This window comes from Callithrix jacchus, chromosome 21, assembly GCF_049354715.1.
Source record: "Callithrix jacchus isolate 240 chromosome 21, calJac240_pri, whole genome shotgun sequence".
Classification (NCBI taxonomy): Eukaryota; Metazoa; Chordata; class Mammalia; order Primates; family Cebidae; genus Callithrix; species Callithrix jacchus.
This window is the reverse complement of record NC_133522.1, coordinates 43188976-43204586: the sequence shown is the minus strand read 5'-3', so window position 1 is coordinate 43204586 and position 15611 is coordinate 43188976. Positions and strand designations below refer to the sequence as shown.

Genomic DNA, 15611 nt, shown 5'->3' with positions numbered 1-15611 from the left:
AGAACTACATGAGATGGGGTAATTTATGAAGAAGAGAGATCTGATTGGCTCACAGATCCACAGGCCTAACAGGAAGCATGACTGAAAGACTCAGGAAATGTACAATCATTTAGAAGGGGAAGGGGAACAAGCACATCTTACATGGTGGCAGGAGACAGAGCAAGCCAAGGGGGAATGCCACACACACTAAACCATCAGATCTCATGAGAACTGACTGTCGTGAGATCACATGGGGAAATCTGCCCTCATGATCCAACACCTCCCATCAGGCCCCTCCTCCAATTCAACATGAGATTTGGGCAGGGACACACATCCAAACCCTATGACTCTGCCAGCAATGCTTTACATTTCCTTAGTGATGGATTTTGAACAAATACAGCTATCAGAATGCCAACCCACTATCTCTAATGTCTTGGCATCTTTTTCTTCTGCTTTGTTGTATTCACTGTACATTCTGGAGGAGTCCTGTTGTAAGCGTGGATTACCAGCGATTTCCACTTCATGGCTGCCTTTTCACTAAGTTCTTAGTGCAACAAAATCCAGTTTATCAGCTTTTTATTCTTCGAGCTAGTGCGTCCTTAAAATCTTTGCCTATTCCAGGGGCAGGAAGATTGTCTGTTTTCTTATAGAAGCTGCATTATTTCACTCTCCATACTGAGGACTGTGATCCGTTGGGAACTGACATTTGTATATGCTGTGAGAGGTCAAGCTTCATTTCTTTTTTCTTTTTTTGAGACAGAGTCTTGCTCTGTTGCCAGGCGCCAGGCTGGAGTACAGTGGTGCAATCTCGGCTGGCTCACTGCAATCTCCGCCTCCTGGGTTCAAGCAGTTCTCCTGCCTCAGCCTCCCTAGTAGCTGGGACTACAGGCACATGTCACCACACCCAGCAAATTTTTGTATTTTTTGGTAGAGACGGGGTTTCACCATGTTGGCCGGGATGGTCTCGGTCTCTTGACCTCATGATCCGCCCGCCTTGGCCTCCCAAAGTGCTGGGATTACAGGCGTGAGCCACCACACCCCGCCCCTTCATTTATTTCCATATGGAAAGCCCAAATTATTCTTGTCTTTTTGTTTTGAGACAGGCTCACTCTATCACCCAGGCTGGAGTGCCATAGGAGAGTCTCAGCTCACTGCAACTTCTGCCTCTCAGGCTCAAGAAATGCCCCCACCTCAGCCTCCTGAGTAGCTGGGACCACAGGCATGTGCCACCATTCCTGGCTAATTTTTGTATTTTTTGTAGACGGGGTTTCACTACATTGCCCAGGATGGTCTCAAAGGCCTGAGCTCAAGCAATTCACCCACCTTAGCCTCCCAAAGTGCTGGGATTACAGGTGTGAGCCACTGGGTCCCAGCCCCTAAATTATTATTATTAACATAGCTAAAAGTCCTTTTTTGCCTTGATGGTTTATCAATCAGATTTGATTGACGGATGACTCATTAGGGTTTTCTAGTTTACTATTGTTTAATTTCTGCATTCTTGCTAAGTAATTTTTTTTCACCTTTAAAGGGAAAATAGGAAGAGACAGTATAAAGTGGAGGCAATGGGCCAGGTGTGGTGGCTCGTGCATATAAACCCCTGCACTTTGTGAGGCCGAGGCAGGTGGATCACCCGAAGTCAGGAGTTCAAGACCAGCCTAACCAACATGGTAAAACACTGCTTCTACTAAAAATATAAAAATAAGCTGGGCGTGGTGGGGTGGCGTGCACTTGTAATTCTAGCTACTTGGGAGGCTGAAGCAGGGGAGTTGCTTGAACCCAGAGGTGGAGATTGCAGTGAATGGAGATTGCGTCACTGCACTCCAGCCTGGGCCACGGAGCGAGGCTCCATCTCAAAAAAAAAAAAAAGAGGTGACAGTGGAACAAAGGGAAACAGCTGTCTCCCTAACCCGGGAGTCTGGACTGCACACCTCCACTGCAGTGAGCCCTGCCCAGGCCCAGCAGTGCTCCAGCGCAACCCCCAGCGCGCCCCACAGGGCTCGGATCCTGAACCCAAATGGGATGGGAGAGGTTGGCTCGAAACTACTCAGTCAGGTAATTTGGGAAAGCCAAAAGGTAAAATGACCCATTGCTGTAGAATCACAATATTCCTGAAGTCAGTTCAGGGAGATCCCAGGAACAAAGCTGTTATTTCCAAATGACTGAGGCGATTTGATTTCTTCTTGCCCTTTTCACCACTGGGGCATGTTCCAGTCTCGGCCACACTGAGGAAGCGGACTTCCTGATCTAACGCAGGCTTTACTACTGTATCGTCCATTCTTCCCCATGCAATTTCCAGGCCCTTAACCTCAGTGACAGCTAGTAGCTCCAGTTACCGTGAGTCTGTGTGCCGGCACTACGTGGAGCAGTAGTAAATTCACCAGGAATTTACTCATCTTCCCCACTTCTCCCTCCGAGCCCTTCTCGTGGCCTGAAATTACATATTTATTTGTGAGTGTCTACTCAACTGAAAGACATGTTTCACAGGGTCCTTGTCTGCTTTACAATTGTATCAGAACATCTAGCCTGGTACCTGGCATGTACATGGTGGGTACTCAATACACACTTGCTGAATGAATGGTTCCCAGTTTTCAGTGGTGCCCACAGCAGGCCTTGGCCATTCTTCCCTGCAAAGCACATAAGGTATATGGTGACCGAATGCGGACCTCTCCTCTCAGCCAGTCACACCAGATTGAAGAAAATAAAAAGGAACTAGACATGATGGATGGCCAATTCTTTTTATAATTCTTCTTTCAATTAAGTATGTTGCACAAGTGTTTCAAATACCTAAATATATTTCCCGTTTGTTTCACGAGGGGTCATACATACTGTGGATGTTTTTTGGTCCCCATTATGAGCAACCATCCCATCAGGTTATGGCCTCTGCCTTTCAGCCCCATGAGTAAGTACCTGAGGATGACAGAAGGAACTTCCATCTTTGCTATTGTGTTTTCTAGTGTTTCCTTTAATCCCCTTCTGTAGTCATCTGATTGAAAAACTACTCTGAAAAATTCTTTTTTTTTTGAGATGGAGTCTCACTCTGCCGCCAGGCTGGAGTGCAGTGGTGCAATCTTGGCTCACTGCACTCTCTGCCTCCCAGGTTTAAGTGATTCTTCTGCCTCAGCCTCCTAAGTAGCTGGGACTACAGAGACACACCACCACATCCAGGTAATTGTTGTATTTTTAGTAGAGATGGGGTTTCACCATGTTAACCAGGATGGTCTCGACCTCCTGACCTCGTGATCCGCCTGCCTCAGCCTCCCAAAGTGCTGGGATTACAGGTGTGAGCCACCGCGCCCAGCCCTGAAATAGTTTTATTGCTTCAGTTTGCAGTGTGTTGATCACTTTGACTATCTGCCTCCACTGCACTTGTGCGCGTGTGTGCGCGCACGCACACACACACACACACACTCTTTATCCATGGGAGATATGTTCCAAGACCTCCAGTGGATGCCTGAAACCACCCTATGTATACACTACACATATGTACCTATGATTAAGTTTAATTTCTGGCCGGGCATGGTGGCTCACGCCTATAATCCCAGCACTTTGGGAGGCCGAGGCGGGTGGATCATGAGGTTAAAAGATCGAGACCATCCTGGTCAACATGGTGAAACCCCATCTCTACTAAAAATACAAAAATTAGCTGGGCATGGTGGTGCGCGCCTGTAGTCCCAGCTACTTGGGAGGCTGAGGCAGGAGAATTGCCTGAACCCAGGAGGCAGAGGTTGCGGTGAGCTGAGATCGTGCCATTGCACTCCAGCCTGGGTAACAACAGCAAAACTCCATCCAAAAATTTTTTTTAAGTTTAATTTCTTTTTTTTTTTTAATTTTACTTTAGGTTCTGGGTTACATGTGCAGGTCATGCAGGGTTGTTGCATAGGTGCATACATAGCCAGGTGGTTTGCTGCCTCTATTCCCCCTTTGATTATATCCAGCATTTCTTCCCATGTTATCCCCTATCCCCACCCCTGCTGCCCCTCCAGTGTGTGGTACTCCTCTCCGAGTCCACGTGTTCTCATTGTTCAACACCCGCCTATGAGAGAGGACATGTGGTGTTTGGTTTTCTGTTCTTGGGTCAGTTTGCTGAGAATGATGGTTTCCAGATTCATCCAAGTCCCTACAAAGGACACAAACTCATCGTTTTTTATGGCTGCATAGTATTCCATGGTGTATATGTGCCACATTTTCTTTGCCCAGTCTATCATTGATGGACATTTGGGTTGGTTCCAGGTCTTTGCTATTGTACACAGGGCTGCAGTGAAGATATATGTACATGTGTCTTTATAGTAGAACAATTTATAGTTCTTTTGGTATATACCCAGTAATGGGATTGCTGGGTCACATGGAATTTCTATTTCTAGATCCTTGAGGAATCACCACACTGTCTTCCACAATGGTTGAACCAATTTACACTCCCACCAACAGTGTAAAAGTGTTCCTATTTCTCCACATCCTCTCCAGCATCTGTTGTCTCCTGATTTTTTAATGATCACCATTCTAACTGGCATGAGATGGTATCTCAATGTAGTTTTGATTTGCATCTCTCTAATGACCTGTGATGATGAGCATTTTTCATGTTTGTTGGCCTCATATATGTCTTCTTTTGAAAAGTGTGTTCATATCCTTCACCCACTTTTGAATGAGTTTGTTTTTTTCTTGTAAATCTATTTTAGTTCTTTGTGGATTCTGGATATTAGCCCTTTGGCAGATGGGTAGATTGCAAAAATTTTTTCCCATTCTGTTGGTTGCCAGTTTGCTCTAATGATTGTTTCTTTTGCTGTACAGAAGCTCTGAATTGTAATTAGATCCCATTTGTCTGTTTTGGCTTTTGTTGCTAATGCTTTTGGTGTTTTAGTCATGAAGTCCTTGCCTATGCCTATGTCCTGGATGGTTTTGCCTACATTTTCTTCTAGTGTTTTTATGTTGTTAGGTTTTATGTTTAAATCTTTGATCCATCTGGAGTTAATTTTAGTGTAAGGCGACAGGAAGAGGTCCAGTTTCTGCTTTCTGCACATTGCTAGCCAGTTTTCCCAACACTATTTATTAAACATGGAATTCTTTCCCCATTGCTTGTTTTTGTCAGGTTTGTCAAAGATCAGATGGTTGTAGATGTGTGGTGCTGCTTCTGAGGTCTCTGTTCTGTTCCATTGGTCTATGTCTCTGTTATGGTACCAGTGCCACGCTGTTTTGATTACCGTAGCCTTGTAGGACAGTTTGAAGTTTGGCACTGTGATACCTCCAGCTTTGTTCTTTTTACTTAGGATTGTCTTGGCTATGAGGGCTCTCTTGTGATTCCATATGAAGTTTAAAGTGGTTTTGTCCAGTTCTGTGAAGGTCACTGGTAGCTTGATGGGGATCATGTTGAATTTATAAATTACTTTGGGCAGTATGGCCATTTTCATGATATTGATTCTTCCTAACCATGAGCATGGAATATTTTTCCATCTGTTTGTGTCCTCTCTTATTTTGCTGAGCAGTGGTTTGTAGTTCTCCTTGAAGAGGTCCTTAACATCCTTTGTTAGTTGTATTCCTAGGTATTTTATTCTCTTTGTTGCAATTACAAATGGGAGTTCATTCTTGATTTGGATTTGTTTGTCTGTTATTGGTATATAGGAATGCTTGGGATTTCTGCACCATGATTTTGTATCCTGAGACTTTGCTGAAGTTGCTTATCAGTTTGAGAAGATTTTGGGCCGAGACAATGGGGTCTTCTAAATATACAGTCATGTCATCTGCAAATAGAGACAGTTTGACTTTCTCCTTTCCTAATTGAATACCCTTTATTTCTTTTTCTTGCCTAATTGCTCTGGCTAGAACTTCCAATACTATATTGAATAGGAGTGGTGAGAGACGGCATCCTTGTCTAGTGCCTGATTTCAAAGGGAATTCTTCCAGCTTTTGCCCGTTCAGTATATTGGCTGTGGGTTTGTCATAAATAGCTTTTATCATTTTATGATACGTTGCATCAATACCTCATTTATTGCGAGTTTTTAGCACGAAGTGCTGTTGAATTTTGTTGAAGGCCTTCTCTGAATCTATTGAGATAATCGTGGGTTTTGTCTTTGGTTCTCCATTTATGTGATGGACTACATATGTGGACTTGCGTATGTTGAACCAGTCTTGCATCCCCGGGATGAAGCTTACTTGATCGTGATGAATAAGCTTTTTGATGTGCTATTACATTTGATTTGCCAGAATTTTATTTAAGATTTTTGCATCGATGTTCATCATGGATATTGGCCCAAAGTTTTCTTTTTTAGTTGAGTCTCTGCCTGGTTTTGGTATCAGGATGATGTTGGTCTCATAAAATGAGTGAGGGAGGATTCCCTTTTTTTGTATTGTTGATGTAGTTTCCAAAGGAATGGAACCAGCTCCTCTTTGTACATCTGGTAGAATTTGTCTGTGAACCCATCTGGACCTGGACTTTTTTTGGTTGGTAGCCAATTGATTGCTGCCTCTACTTCAGCCCTTGTTATTGGTCTATTCAGGATTTCAACCTCCTCCTGGTTTAGTCTTGGTAAAGTACAAGTGACCAGGAATTTATCCATTTCTTCCTGGTTTACTGGTTTATGTGCATAGAGCTGTTTGTAGTAATCTCTGATGGTAATTTGTATTTCTGTGGGATCAGTGGTGATATCCCTTTATCTTTTTTTAATTGCATCTATTTGATTCTTCTCTCTTCTTTTTTATTAGTCTGGCTAGTGGTCTATTTTGTTGATCTTTTCAAAAAACAAGCTCCTAGCTTTATTGATTTTTTTGAAGGGTTTTTGTGTCTCTATCTCCTTCAGTTCGGCTCTGATCTTAGTTATTTCTTGTCTTCTACTAGTGTTTGAGTTTTTTTGATCTTCCTCCTCTAGCTCTTTCAATTTTGATGATAGGGTGTCAATTTTAGATCTTTCCTTGTTTCTTGTATGGGCATTTATTGCTATAAATTTCCCTCTTGACATTTCTTTAAAGGTATCCCAGAGATTCTGTTAAGTTGTGTCTTCATTCTGATTGGTTTCAAAGAACATCTTTATCTCTGTCTTCATTTCATTGTTTATCCAGTTGACACTCAGAAGCAAGTTGTTCAGTTTCCAAGTGGTTGTGTGGATTTGAATGTGTTTCTTAATCCTGAGTTCTAATCTGATCATGCTGTGGTCTGATAAACTATTTGTTATGATTTCTGTTCTTTTGCATTTGCTGAGGAGTGATTTGCTTCCAATTATGGGGTCAATTTTAGAGTAAGTGTGATGTGGTGCTGAGAAGAATGTATATTCTGTGGGTTTGGGGTGGAGTGTTCTGTATATGTCTATTAAGTCTGCTTGGTCCAGCTCTGTATTCAAGTCCTGGATGTCCTTGTTAATTTTCTGTCTTATTGATCTAATATTTACAGTGGAGTGTTGAAGTCTCCCACTATCATTGTGTGGGTGTCTAAATCTCCTATTAGGTCAATAAGAACTTGCTTTATATATCTGGGTGCTCCTGTGTTGGGTGCAGTTATATTTAGGATAGTTAGCTCTTCTTGTTGGGTTGATCCTTTTACCATTATGTAATAACCTTTGTCTCTTTTGATCTTTGTTGAAGTATGTTTTATCAGAGACTAAGATTGCAACCCCTGCTTTTTTTTGTTCTCCATTTGCTTGGTAAATCTTCCATCCCTTTATTTTGAGTTTATGTGTGTCTCTGTATGTGAGATGGGTTTCCTGAATACAGCACACCGATGGGTCTTGACTTTTTATCCAGTTTGCCAGTCTCTGTCTTTTGATTGGGGCATTTAGGCCGTTTACATTCAATGTTAATGTTGTTATGTGTGAATTTGATCCTGCCATTTTGTTACTGGCTGGTTTTCTTGCCTGTTAGTTGACTCATTTTCTTCATTGCATTTTTGGTCTTTGTCATCTGCTTTTGCTTTTGCAGTGACTGGTACTTGTTCCTTTCCGTGCTTAATGTTTCTTTCAGGAGTTCTTGTAGGGCAGGTCTAGTGGTGACTAAATCTCTTAGTAATTGCTTGTCTGTAAAGGATTTTATTTCTCCTTCACTTATGAAGTGTAGTTTGGCTGGATATGAGATTCTGGGTTGAAAGTTCTTTTCTTTAAGGATGTTGAATATCGGCCCCAACTCTCTTCTGGCTTGTAGGATTTCTGCCGAGAGATCCGCCATGAGTCTGATTGGCTTCCTTCTGTGGGTGACCTGACCTTTCTCTCTGGCTGCCCTTAGCATTTTTTCCTTCATTTCAACCCTGGTGAATCTAACGATTATGTGCCTTTGGGTTGCTTGCCTTGAGGAATATCTTTGTGGAGTTCTCTGTATTTCTTAAATTTGAATGTTGGACTGCCTTGCTAGGTTGGGAAGTTCTCCTGGATAATATCATGCAGTGTGTTTTCCAGCTTGGATTCATTCTCCCCATCATATTCAGGTTTACTGATCAAGCGGAGATTAGATCTTTTTACACAATCCCATATTTCTTGGAGGCTTTGTTCATTTTTCACTCTTTTTTTCTCGTCTTGCTTTCTCTCTTTATTTCATTGAGTTGATCTTCAGTCTCTGATATCCTTTCTTCTGCTTGATTGATTCAGCTTTTAAACCTTGTGTTTGCTTCATGTAGTTCTCATGCTATGGTTTTCAACTCCATAAAGTCGTTTATATTCTTTTCTAAGCTGGTTATTCTAGTTAGCATTTTGTCCAACCTTTTTTCAGGGTTTTTGGTCTCTTTGCATTGAGTTAGAATGTGTTTGTTCCTTTAGCTCAGAAGTTTGTTATTATCCACCTTTTGAAGCCTGTTTCTGTCAATTAATCACACTCTTTCTCAGTCATAGTGTGCTCCTGTGTTGTTGAGTTGTGATCCCTTGAAAGAGAATAAGTGTTCTGGTCTTTGATGGTTTCATTTTTTTTGCACTAGTTTTTTCCCCATCTTTGTGGATTTACTTGGCTGTGATCTTAGGGAGCTGCTTGATGAGGTCGCTTGTCTGCCTGTTGAGGTGCTACTGGGTTTCCAGGGACTCCTTCAGGTTACTAGGTAGGCTTCCTGTGTCTTTTTTGTTTACACTGGGAGGTTAGGCCAGCCTCTTCTGTGGACCTGGAGGTGCTGCTGGGTGGTCAAGAATACCATCCCGTTGCTATGTAGGCTTCCCGTGCTTTTGTTAAAACATGAAGCCTAGTCCCACCTCTTTAATGGTGGGTTGTGTCTTTCGTCCACAGGGCTGGATCATTCAGGGTTCAGCTCAGACTGAGGCACTGGCTGCATAACCCGCTAGTTAGTGCTTCAGCCCTCTGGTGTTTGTGGGGGAGGGTAAGGACCTGCCCAGCCGCACAGTCTGTCTCCCCACTTTCAACTCCCTCTCTTGGGTCATGGGGGGAGGGGCCCACCTAGATGCTTCGTCTGTCTTCCCACTTTCTGCTCCCTCTCTCTCCGGGCAGGGGAGGGGCAATAGCTCAGTCCGCAGGCTCTCCTGGCTGGCTTATGGGCTTGTGCCTTTGCTTGGATCTGCATGACAATCCAGGACACGGTCCTGGATTATTATTCAACTCTATGCTTGTAATTCCCGGAGCTTGACTGGCAAAGATCCCCTGTTTTGTGTATTGCTGAGGCTTTGGGGGAAGTGCTGTATCTGGACTGAAGTGCCAGAGGGGGAGCCTCCAACTTCCCGGTCACATGCACTTTCTGGGTGAAGCAGCACCCCTCCCTGCCTCGGTCTGCCCTGCCTGGGCTTTGCTCAGCATCCAACCAGACCCGTTGAAATGCACCTCGGTTGCAGCTAGATCTCTCGATTTCTGGGTCTCTCTCACAGGGTGTTGTGCACCGGAGTTGTGTCTATTTGGCCATCTTGACTCCCTCGCCATTGATGAAGTTTAATTTCTAAATTAGGCACAGTAAGAGGTGAACAACTAAAACTACTTATAAAACAGAACAATTATATTGTAATAAAGATTATGTGAGTGTGGTCTCTCTCCCTTAAAATATCTTATTGTACTGCAATGTACTCACCTATTTTCAGACCATGGCTGACTGTGGGTAATAAACTGTGGAAATCAAAATCACAAATAAGTGGGGGTACTTCTGTAGTGTGACAGTACCTTAAAACTGTAGCAACATTTTGCATTGCTGGGGCACCGCTTCGATTTTATACTGGGTTATCCATTATTCATAACATAGATTATGTGGTTCCGCTGGGAAAACTCATCTAAATTCTTAAGAGAGTCATTACTTTAACTTAAATGCTATCAGACTAAAAATATGTACTGATAATACTTTGGATATACTTGAATAAACAGAAGACAGATTTTGAAAATGTGCTTTCTTCAAACTCTGTGAGTGCTCAGCATACCCAGAAGTCCCTCTCAAGAGGAAACCCCATCGACAGCTTCAGTGGTCCATAAATCCACAAATGCCACAAAAAATACCAAGGAGGCTGGGCATGGTGGGTCACACCTGTAATCCCAGCACTTTGGGAGGCCGAGGTGGGCAGATCACCTGAGGTTGGGAGTTCAAGACCAGCCTGACCAACATGGAGAAGCCCTGTCTCTACTAAAAATAACAAAATTAGCTGAGTGTGGCGATGCATGACTATAATCCCAGCTACTTGGGAGGCTGAAGCAGGAGAGATTGCGGTGAGCCGAGATCACGCCACCAGCCTGGGCAACAAAAGCGAGACTCCGTCTCAAAAAATAAAGAATACAATTTTTATCTTCTACATCTTTATATGTATTCACATGAAAAATCTCTTAATTTACCCTCAAGAAGTAAACTCTATCATCTCTATGTGAACTCCATTTGCAAATGTAAATAGTTGATCTTATGCAGGCAGAAAGGAGAGTTCTGAGCCAGGCCTAAAACGCCCTGAGGTCCCTGGTCAGACTCCTCAGACACAGCATGGCGTGGCTGTTCATTCCCGAAGAAAGCGCTCTTAAAATGTCAGCATTACAACTGTGTCCTAAGTAAGTTTTCCAGGAGAATGCATTTTTAAAATTAAGAAAGAATGGACCAGCATGACAGTGAAATGCTCATTTTAGAATGTTCTTTATTCTGACAGTTACTGGACAAATATAAGGCATGTTCACAAGTGTCTGAAGTTATGTACAAAACACACCCATTCAACAGATGTTCCTCTTCTCCTTCTGTACTTGCACTGCAAACTGGTCCTTACGCACATTAACACCCGTAGTGCTCAATTCTCATGAATATTCAGACAGTGTTTTCGGAACCACCATGGACAATCTGTTTCAAACTAAGGCATGAGCTTCTACGAACTAAGTCACTAAGACCTCAGAACTCACAGTGAACAAAGGCAGATGAAGGTGACAAAATCAGCTCATAAATTCATGACTCTTAAGTTTCCAGTGGAACAAAGAACACAATGAAAAACATTTTTTGATCCTTCACGTCGGAGAGAAATGGAATGTGTCCAGAATTCACGGTTCTAGATTTACCACTGTCTACAAGTCACAAAACAACATCTACTTTGTTCAAGGTTTCTAATGTGTTTTGCTCTTAGGCCACAGTACAAGATTGCATGCATTACTTTACAAAACGTCAAACGCAGGACGATTGGAACACAGACACTTCAGGGTTGTCTAAATGCACAGCTTCTCTTTTTGTGGTGGGTGGGGAAGGAGAATGACAGTGGCCGTTTCCACACACAGTCCATTGTGTGCTCAGCACAGCTGAATGCAGCCCCCAAGCACTTGCTGACTGACTCGCAAAAGAGAACGGAAGCTGCTGAGGAGGCAGTGGAGTTCCAAGAGCAGGCTCCAGCCGGGGGCTGGGACGATGGACACACAGCTTGGACTCCAGGGGGCTAAAATCTTAGTCAATACTAATTAAAAAGTGTTTTCTAAGTGATTTTTGAAAATCAGATTACATCTATAAAAGATGAAAAGTAAACAATTTATCAGGGGGACATAATAAAAAATCAAAAGCAGATGGCATTTCACAAAGAGGAGATTTGAATCTTGGTCAAGTCAGCCAATATTTTAACATTAACTATAAATTATTAAAATGTAGTTTGCTTATTCCCATTCTTAAAATGCAGAATCTTCGAGGAAAAATGTAGGCATAATTTCAGGAATACAGACTCATGTAAAAATTTTAAAAAGTCAGTACCATCTCTCTTGCGAGCTACTAGAACAGGGTTTTCAAACACAAAAGGGTAACAAATGTGGGGCGCTTGAATATGTTAAGAATTCTTATCACTAGAATACTGCTTCGAGGTGCTTGCAATACTTCCCAAAGGAACACACCCATCTCAGAAAGCTCCGCGCAGCCCCTGCGGCCCATGAATGTGGTAGCCGTCATTCTGTTAGCCACCACTCGGCCATCATCAAAGAATTTACTCAGAGTGGGGAAATTCTCAATATCAACCATGTTAGCAATTTCCACATATTGAGCTTTGTGACGCACAATGCACGAAGGTCTTCACATGTTTGCTTTTTACACCAGTGGTAGGAAATGGTCATTCCTCTGATTCAACATGCCAGTGGATGAGCTTTAGTGAAGTGTGACTCTCTAGAGGATCAGGAAGGCAGCTCCCAATTCTCAGTGGGCCAGCCTCTTCCAGAAGGTGCAGGCTACTACTCTTCCGACAGGAGATCACGACGCCGGCAGGCCGGGCAAGCGCTCTGCCCTTTAAGCCACTGCTTGAAGCACTGAAAGGGAGAGAGCAGAATCAGGAGAGGCCTAGAGGGGCATGAGGAAGCCAAGCTCCCCTGAGCTGCTGGGCTCCTTGGTGGGTGCGGCTCACTGGCCCTTGGTCTCTCTTGGGCTGCCCAATACTCAGGGACTCCAATGCCTTCTTAGGCCAGAGTGTGGATGAAGCTCCAGCAGCCACCAATCCCACCTCAGGGTCAGGTCCTGAGCACTCTGGGCCCGACTTAGCCTCGGGGGTGCCTTGCCCTGAGCTCCGGCTCCAGTCTCGGCTCTTCCACTTCAGTTGTGCTGAATCCCAGAGCCTGGCATTCTTGGCCCTATGACCCAATCGCTCATGCTTAGCCCACCCCTTGGCTCTGGAACAGCCCACCAGCCTGCACGCCACACTCCTGTGGCCACTGCCCACACTGCTGAGGCTGAGGCCAGTCAGCCAGCCCAGACGTAAGAGCCTGTACCCAAAGGAGGCAGACCACACCAAACAGACTCGGCAGGTGCTCCCGTCCCTTTAGTGAGTATGCTGCATTTATCCCCTTGAGAAAAGTGAGCAAGTCCCATGGCAGAGACCTGATCTGTTCTAACCCAGCAGCAGGGGTACATACAAATGCACATGCAGGACTGTCACCGGGTCAGGCAGAAGGGACTAAGTTAGGTTGGTTTTTCTCTAAAGCACTAAACTGACTTCAGTAAGTGAAAAAAAAAAACGGTCTCACTGTTTCTCCACTTAGTCAAGTGTGTGAGACGCCTTTCCAGGAACAGTACTGCTTTGAATCTCAGCACCAGAGTGGCGGGAGCTGCCGCTCTCCTCTCCCCACAGAGGGTGGAAAGGACGGTCTGCGGGACTGTGGACAGGGAGGCAGTGAACACCGACACCAGAGGTGTGCACAGAAACGGTTTGAAAGCACAAGAAACGCTGATGACTAGAAGACAATTCCTTTCTTATTTTCCAAATACTTGATGGTTCCAATGCATGCTGTACAATGGCCAGGAGGAGCTCTTACCCCCTTGTGATACTTGTGCCCACATTTGAGCACACGCACATTTTTTGATTTGAAGACTTCATGGCATATTTCACAGGAACTCACAGCTGGTGCCTGTGGAAACAAACAGACCTGAACAATAAAGAACAACATTTGTTTTTACGACACAAGTTATTCCTTCGAGTGGCCTTCAAATGTCTTTTGCCACAAAGGGTGGCAGATTATTCACAATCACAGCTAAACAGTCTAACAACTTTTTTTTTTTTTTTTTGTGAGAGGGAGTTTCATTCTTCTCGCCCAGGCTGGAGTGCAATGACGTGATCTCAGCCCACCACAACCTCTGCCTCCTGGGTTCAAGTGATTCTCCTGCCTCAGCCTCCCAAGTAGCTGGGATTACAGGCATGTGCCACCACGCCTGGCTAATTTTGTATTTTTAGTAGAGACAGGGTTTCTCCATGTTGGTCAGGCTGGTCTCGAACTCCCAACCTCAGGTTATCTGCCTGCCTCGGCTTCCCAAAGTGCTGGGATTACAGGTGTGAGCCACTATGCCCAGCCAGAAACATCTTATTTTTTAGTAGCATCTCTTAAGAAACAATATAAAAACACAAGAAGATACTTTTTAAAAAAGTTTACTTATAAAGTTCTAATTTCCTCAGTGAAAAGACTCTTTTATGCGGCTAAAAGATTCCCAGGTGAAGATTAACATACCTGAAGTGTAGTGTGGGATACTCATGTGGTAAGGCATGAATTAACCATTCATCTAATCATCTAAGAGTTGAGGGCAGTAAATTCCAACACATCCACACAACGGACTATTGCATAGCCAAGGGAAATCATGATGGAAGTCCATAATCCCTGACAGAAAGCTGGCCCCAACAGGCTGCTGAATGACAGCAGCTAACAAGACAGTATGTATCAGATATAACTCACTTTTTAATAAACAGGCTGCGGGTATACATACATGCCTAGAAAAACATGTTAACAGTGGTTGCCCCCAGGATAAGGGAGATTTAACCTTTGTCTTTACTGTTTGCTAGTTTCTATGAGCACGGATTACTTGTGCAAATCAAAACAAAACAAATGGATGGCTCATCCGGCAAACATCCATGGGCAGGGACTGTGTGGGGCGAGGCACACAGAGATGAATGGAGGGCTCTGGCCTCGGCGGCTCACAGTCTGGTGAGCACAGACAGTACTATCGATGCGAACACAGACGGTGCTTTCGATGCGAGCACAGACCCGAGTGCTCCCTGCGGCCCACAGCACTCACCCTACACTGCACCATTAATTCTACTCTAGCTCACTGCCTCTTAACTCTGAGCACCTTGAAGGCACGAAAGGAATCCCACCAGGGTCCTTGGCAGCTGGCAAAAAACCTAGCCTACACGCATGCTCTAAAAACCCCTGCTGAGGGAGCCAGCGAACGCAGCAGTGGGTTCGAACCTGGCAGTGGGTTCCAGTTCAGGGAGTGGCGCTGGGGCCTGAGAGGACCTCGAATTGCTGTCCAGCGTTCTGCCGTCTTTCCCAAGGCAGCCTGAGAGGCAGATGCTGCAGAATGAGGGTTCATGCCCCTCCACTGCTGCCCGTGACTCGAGAGTCAGGGAAGAAGAGGAAGTGCCAGCACGGGGAAGAGCCAGTGTAGGCCTCTCCAATGCCCAGTGCAAAGCTCGGGGCCAGGTTTAGTGTGGAAAAATCTACACTTGACTGTTTTCTGTTTCCCAGAAAAGGCAGGCACCGTGTATTTCTAAGTAAAACAAAAAAGGACCACCACAATAAAAAAAAGCAACAACAAAAATCCAGCCCCTCAGAGAACATACGAAGTCTAACTGAGTATTCAGTTTTGACTGATTCATGTATATGTGCTTACAGGAGCTTAGAAACATACATACCAAAGTGGAAATACTGGTTACAGGGTGGCTGTTTTGTTTTTAAGACAGAGTCTCACTCTCTTGCCCAGGCGGTAGTGCAATGGCACAATTGAAGCTCACTGCAACCTCCACCTCCCAGATTCAAGCAATTCTCCTGCCTCA

General features: G+C 44.3%; 1 protein-coding gene across 5 annotated transcripts in view; it reads right to left on the bottom strand.

Moving 5' to 3' along the window:
* Positions 1 to 10962: 10962 nt before the first annotated feature.
* The window catches only part of TTC3 (tetratricopeptide repeat domain 3), a 123254-nt gene continuing 118605 nt past the window's right edge, over positions 10963 to 15611 (bottom strand). For all 5 annotated transcript variants that reach the window (XM_078358639.1, XM_078358640.1, XM_054248974.2 and 2 more), the window contains 2 exons: positions 13603 to 13695; positions 10963 to 12603 (listed from right to left, as the gene is read on the bottom strand). In XM_078358639.1, the coding sequence (XP_078214765.1) occupies positions 12529 to 12603; positions 13603 to 13695 (168 nt within the window). In that variant the 3' untranslated portion in view covers positions 10963 to 12528. The remainder of the gene's footprint in view (positions 12604 to 13602; positions 13696 to 15611) is intronic.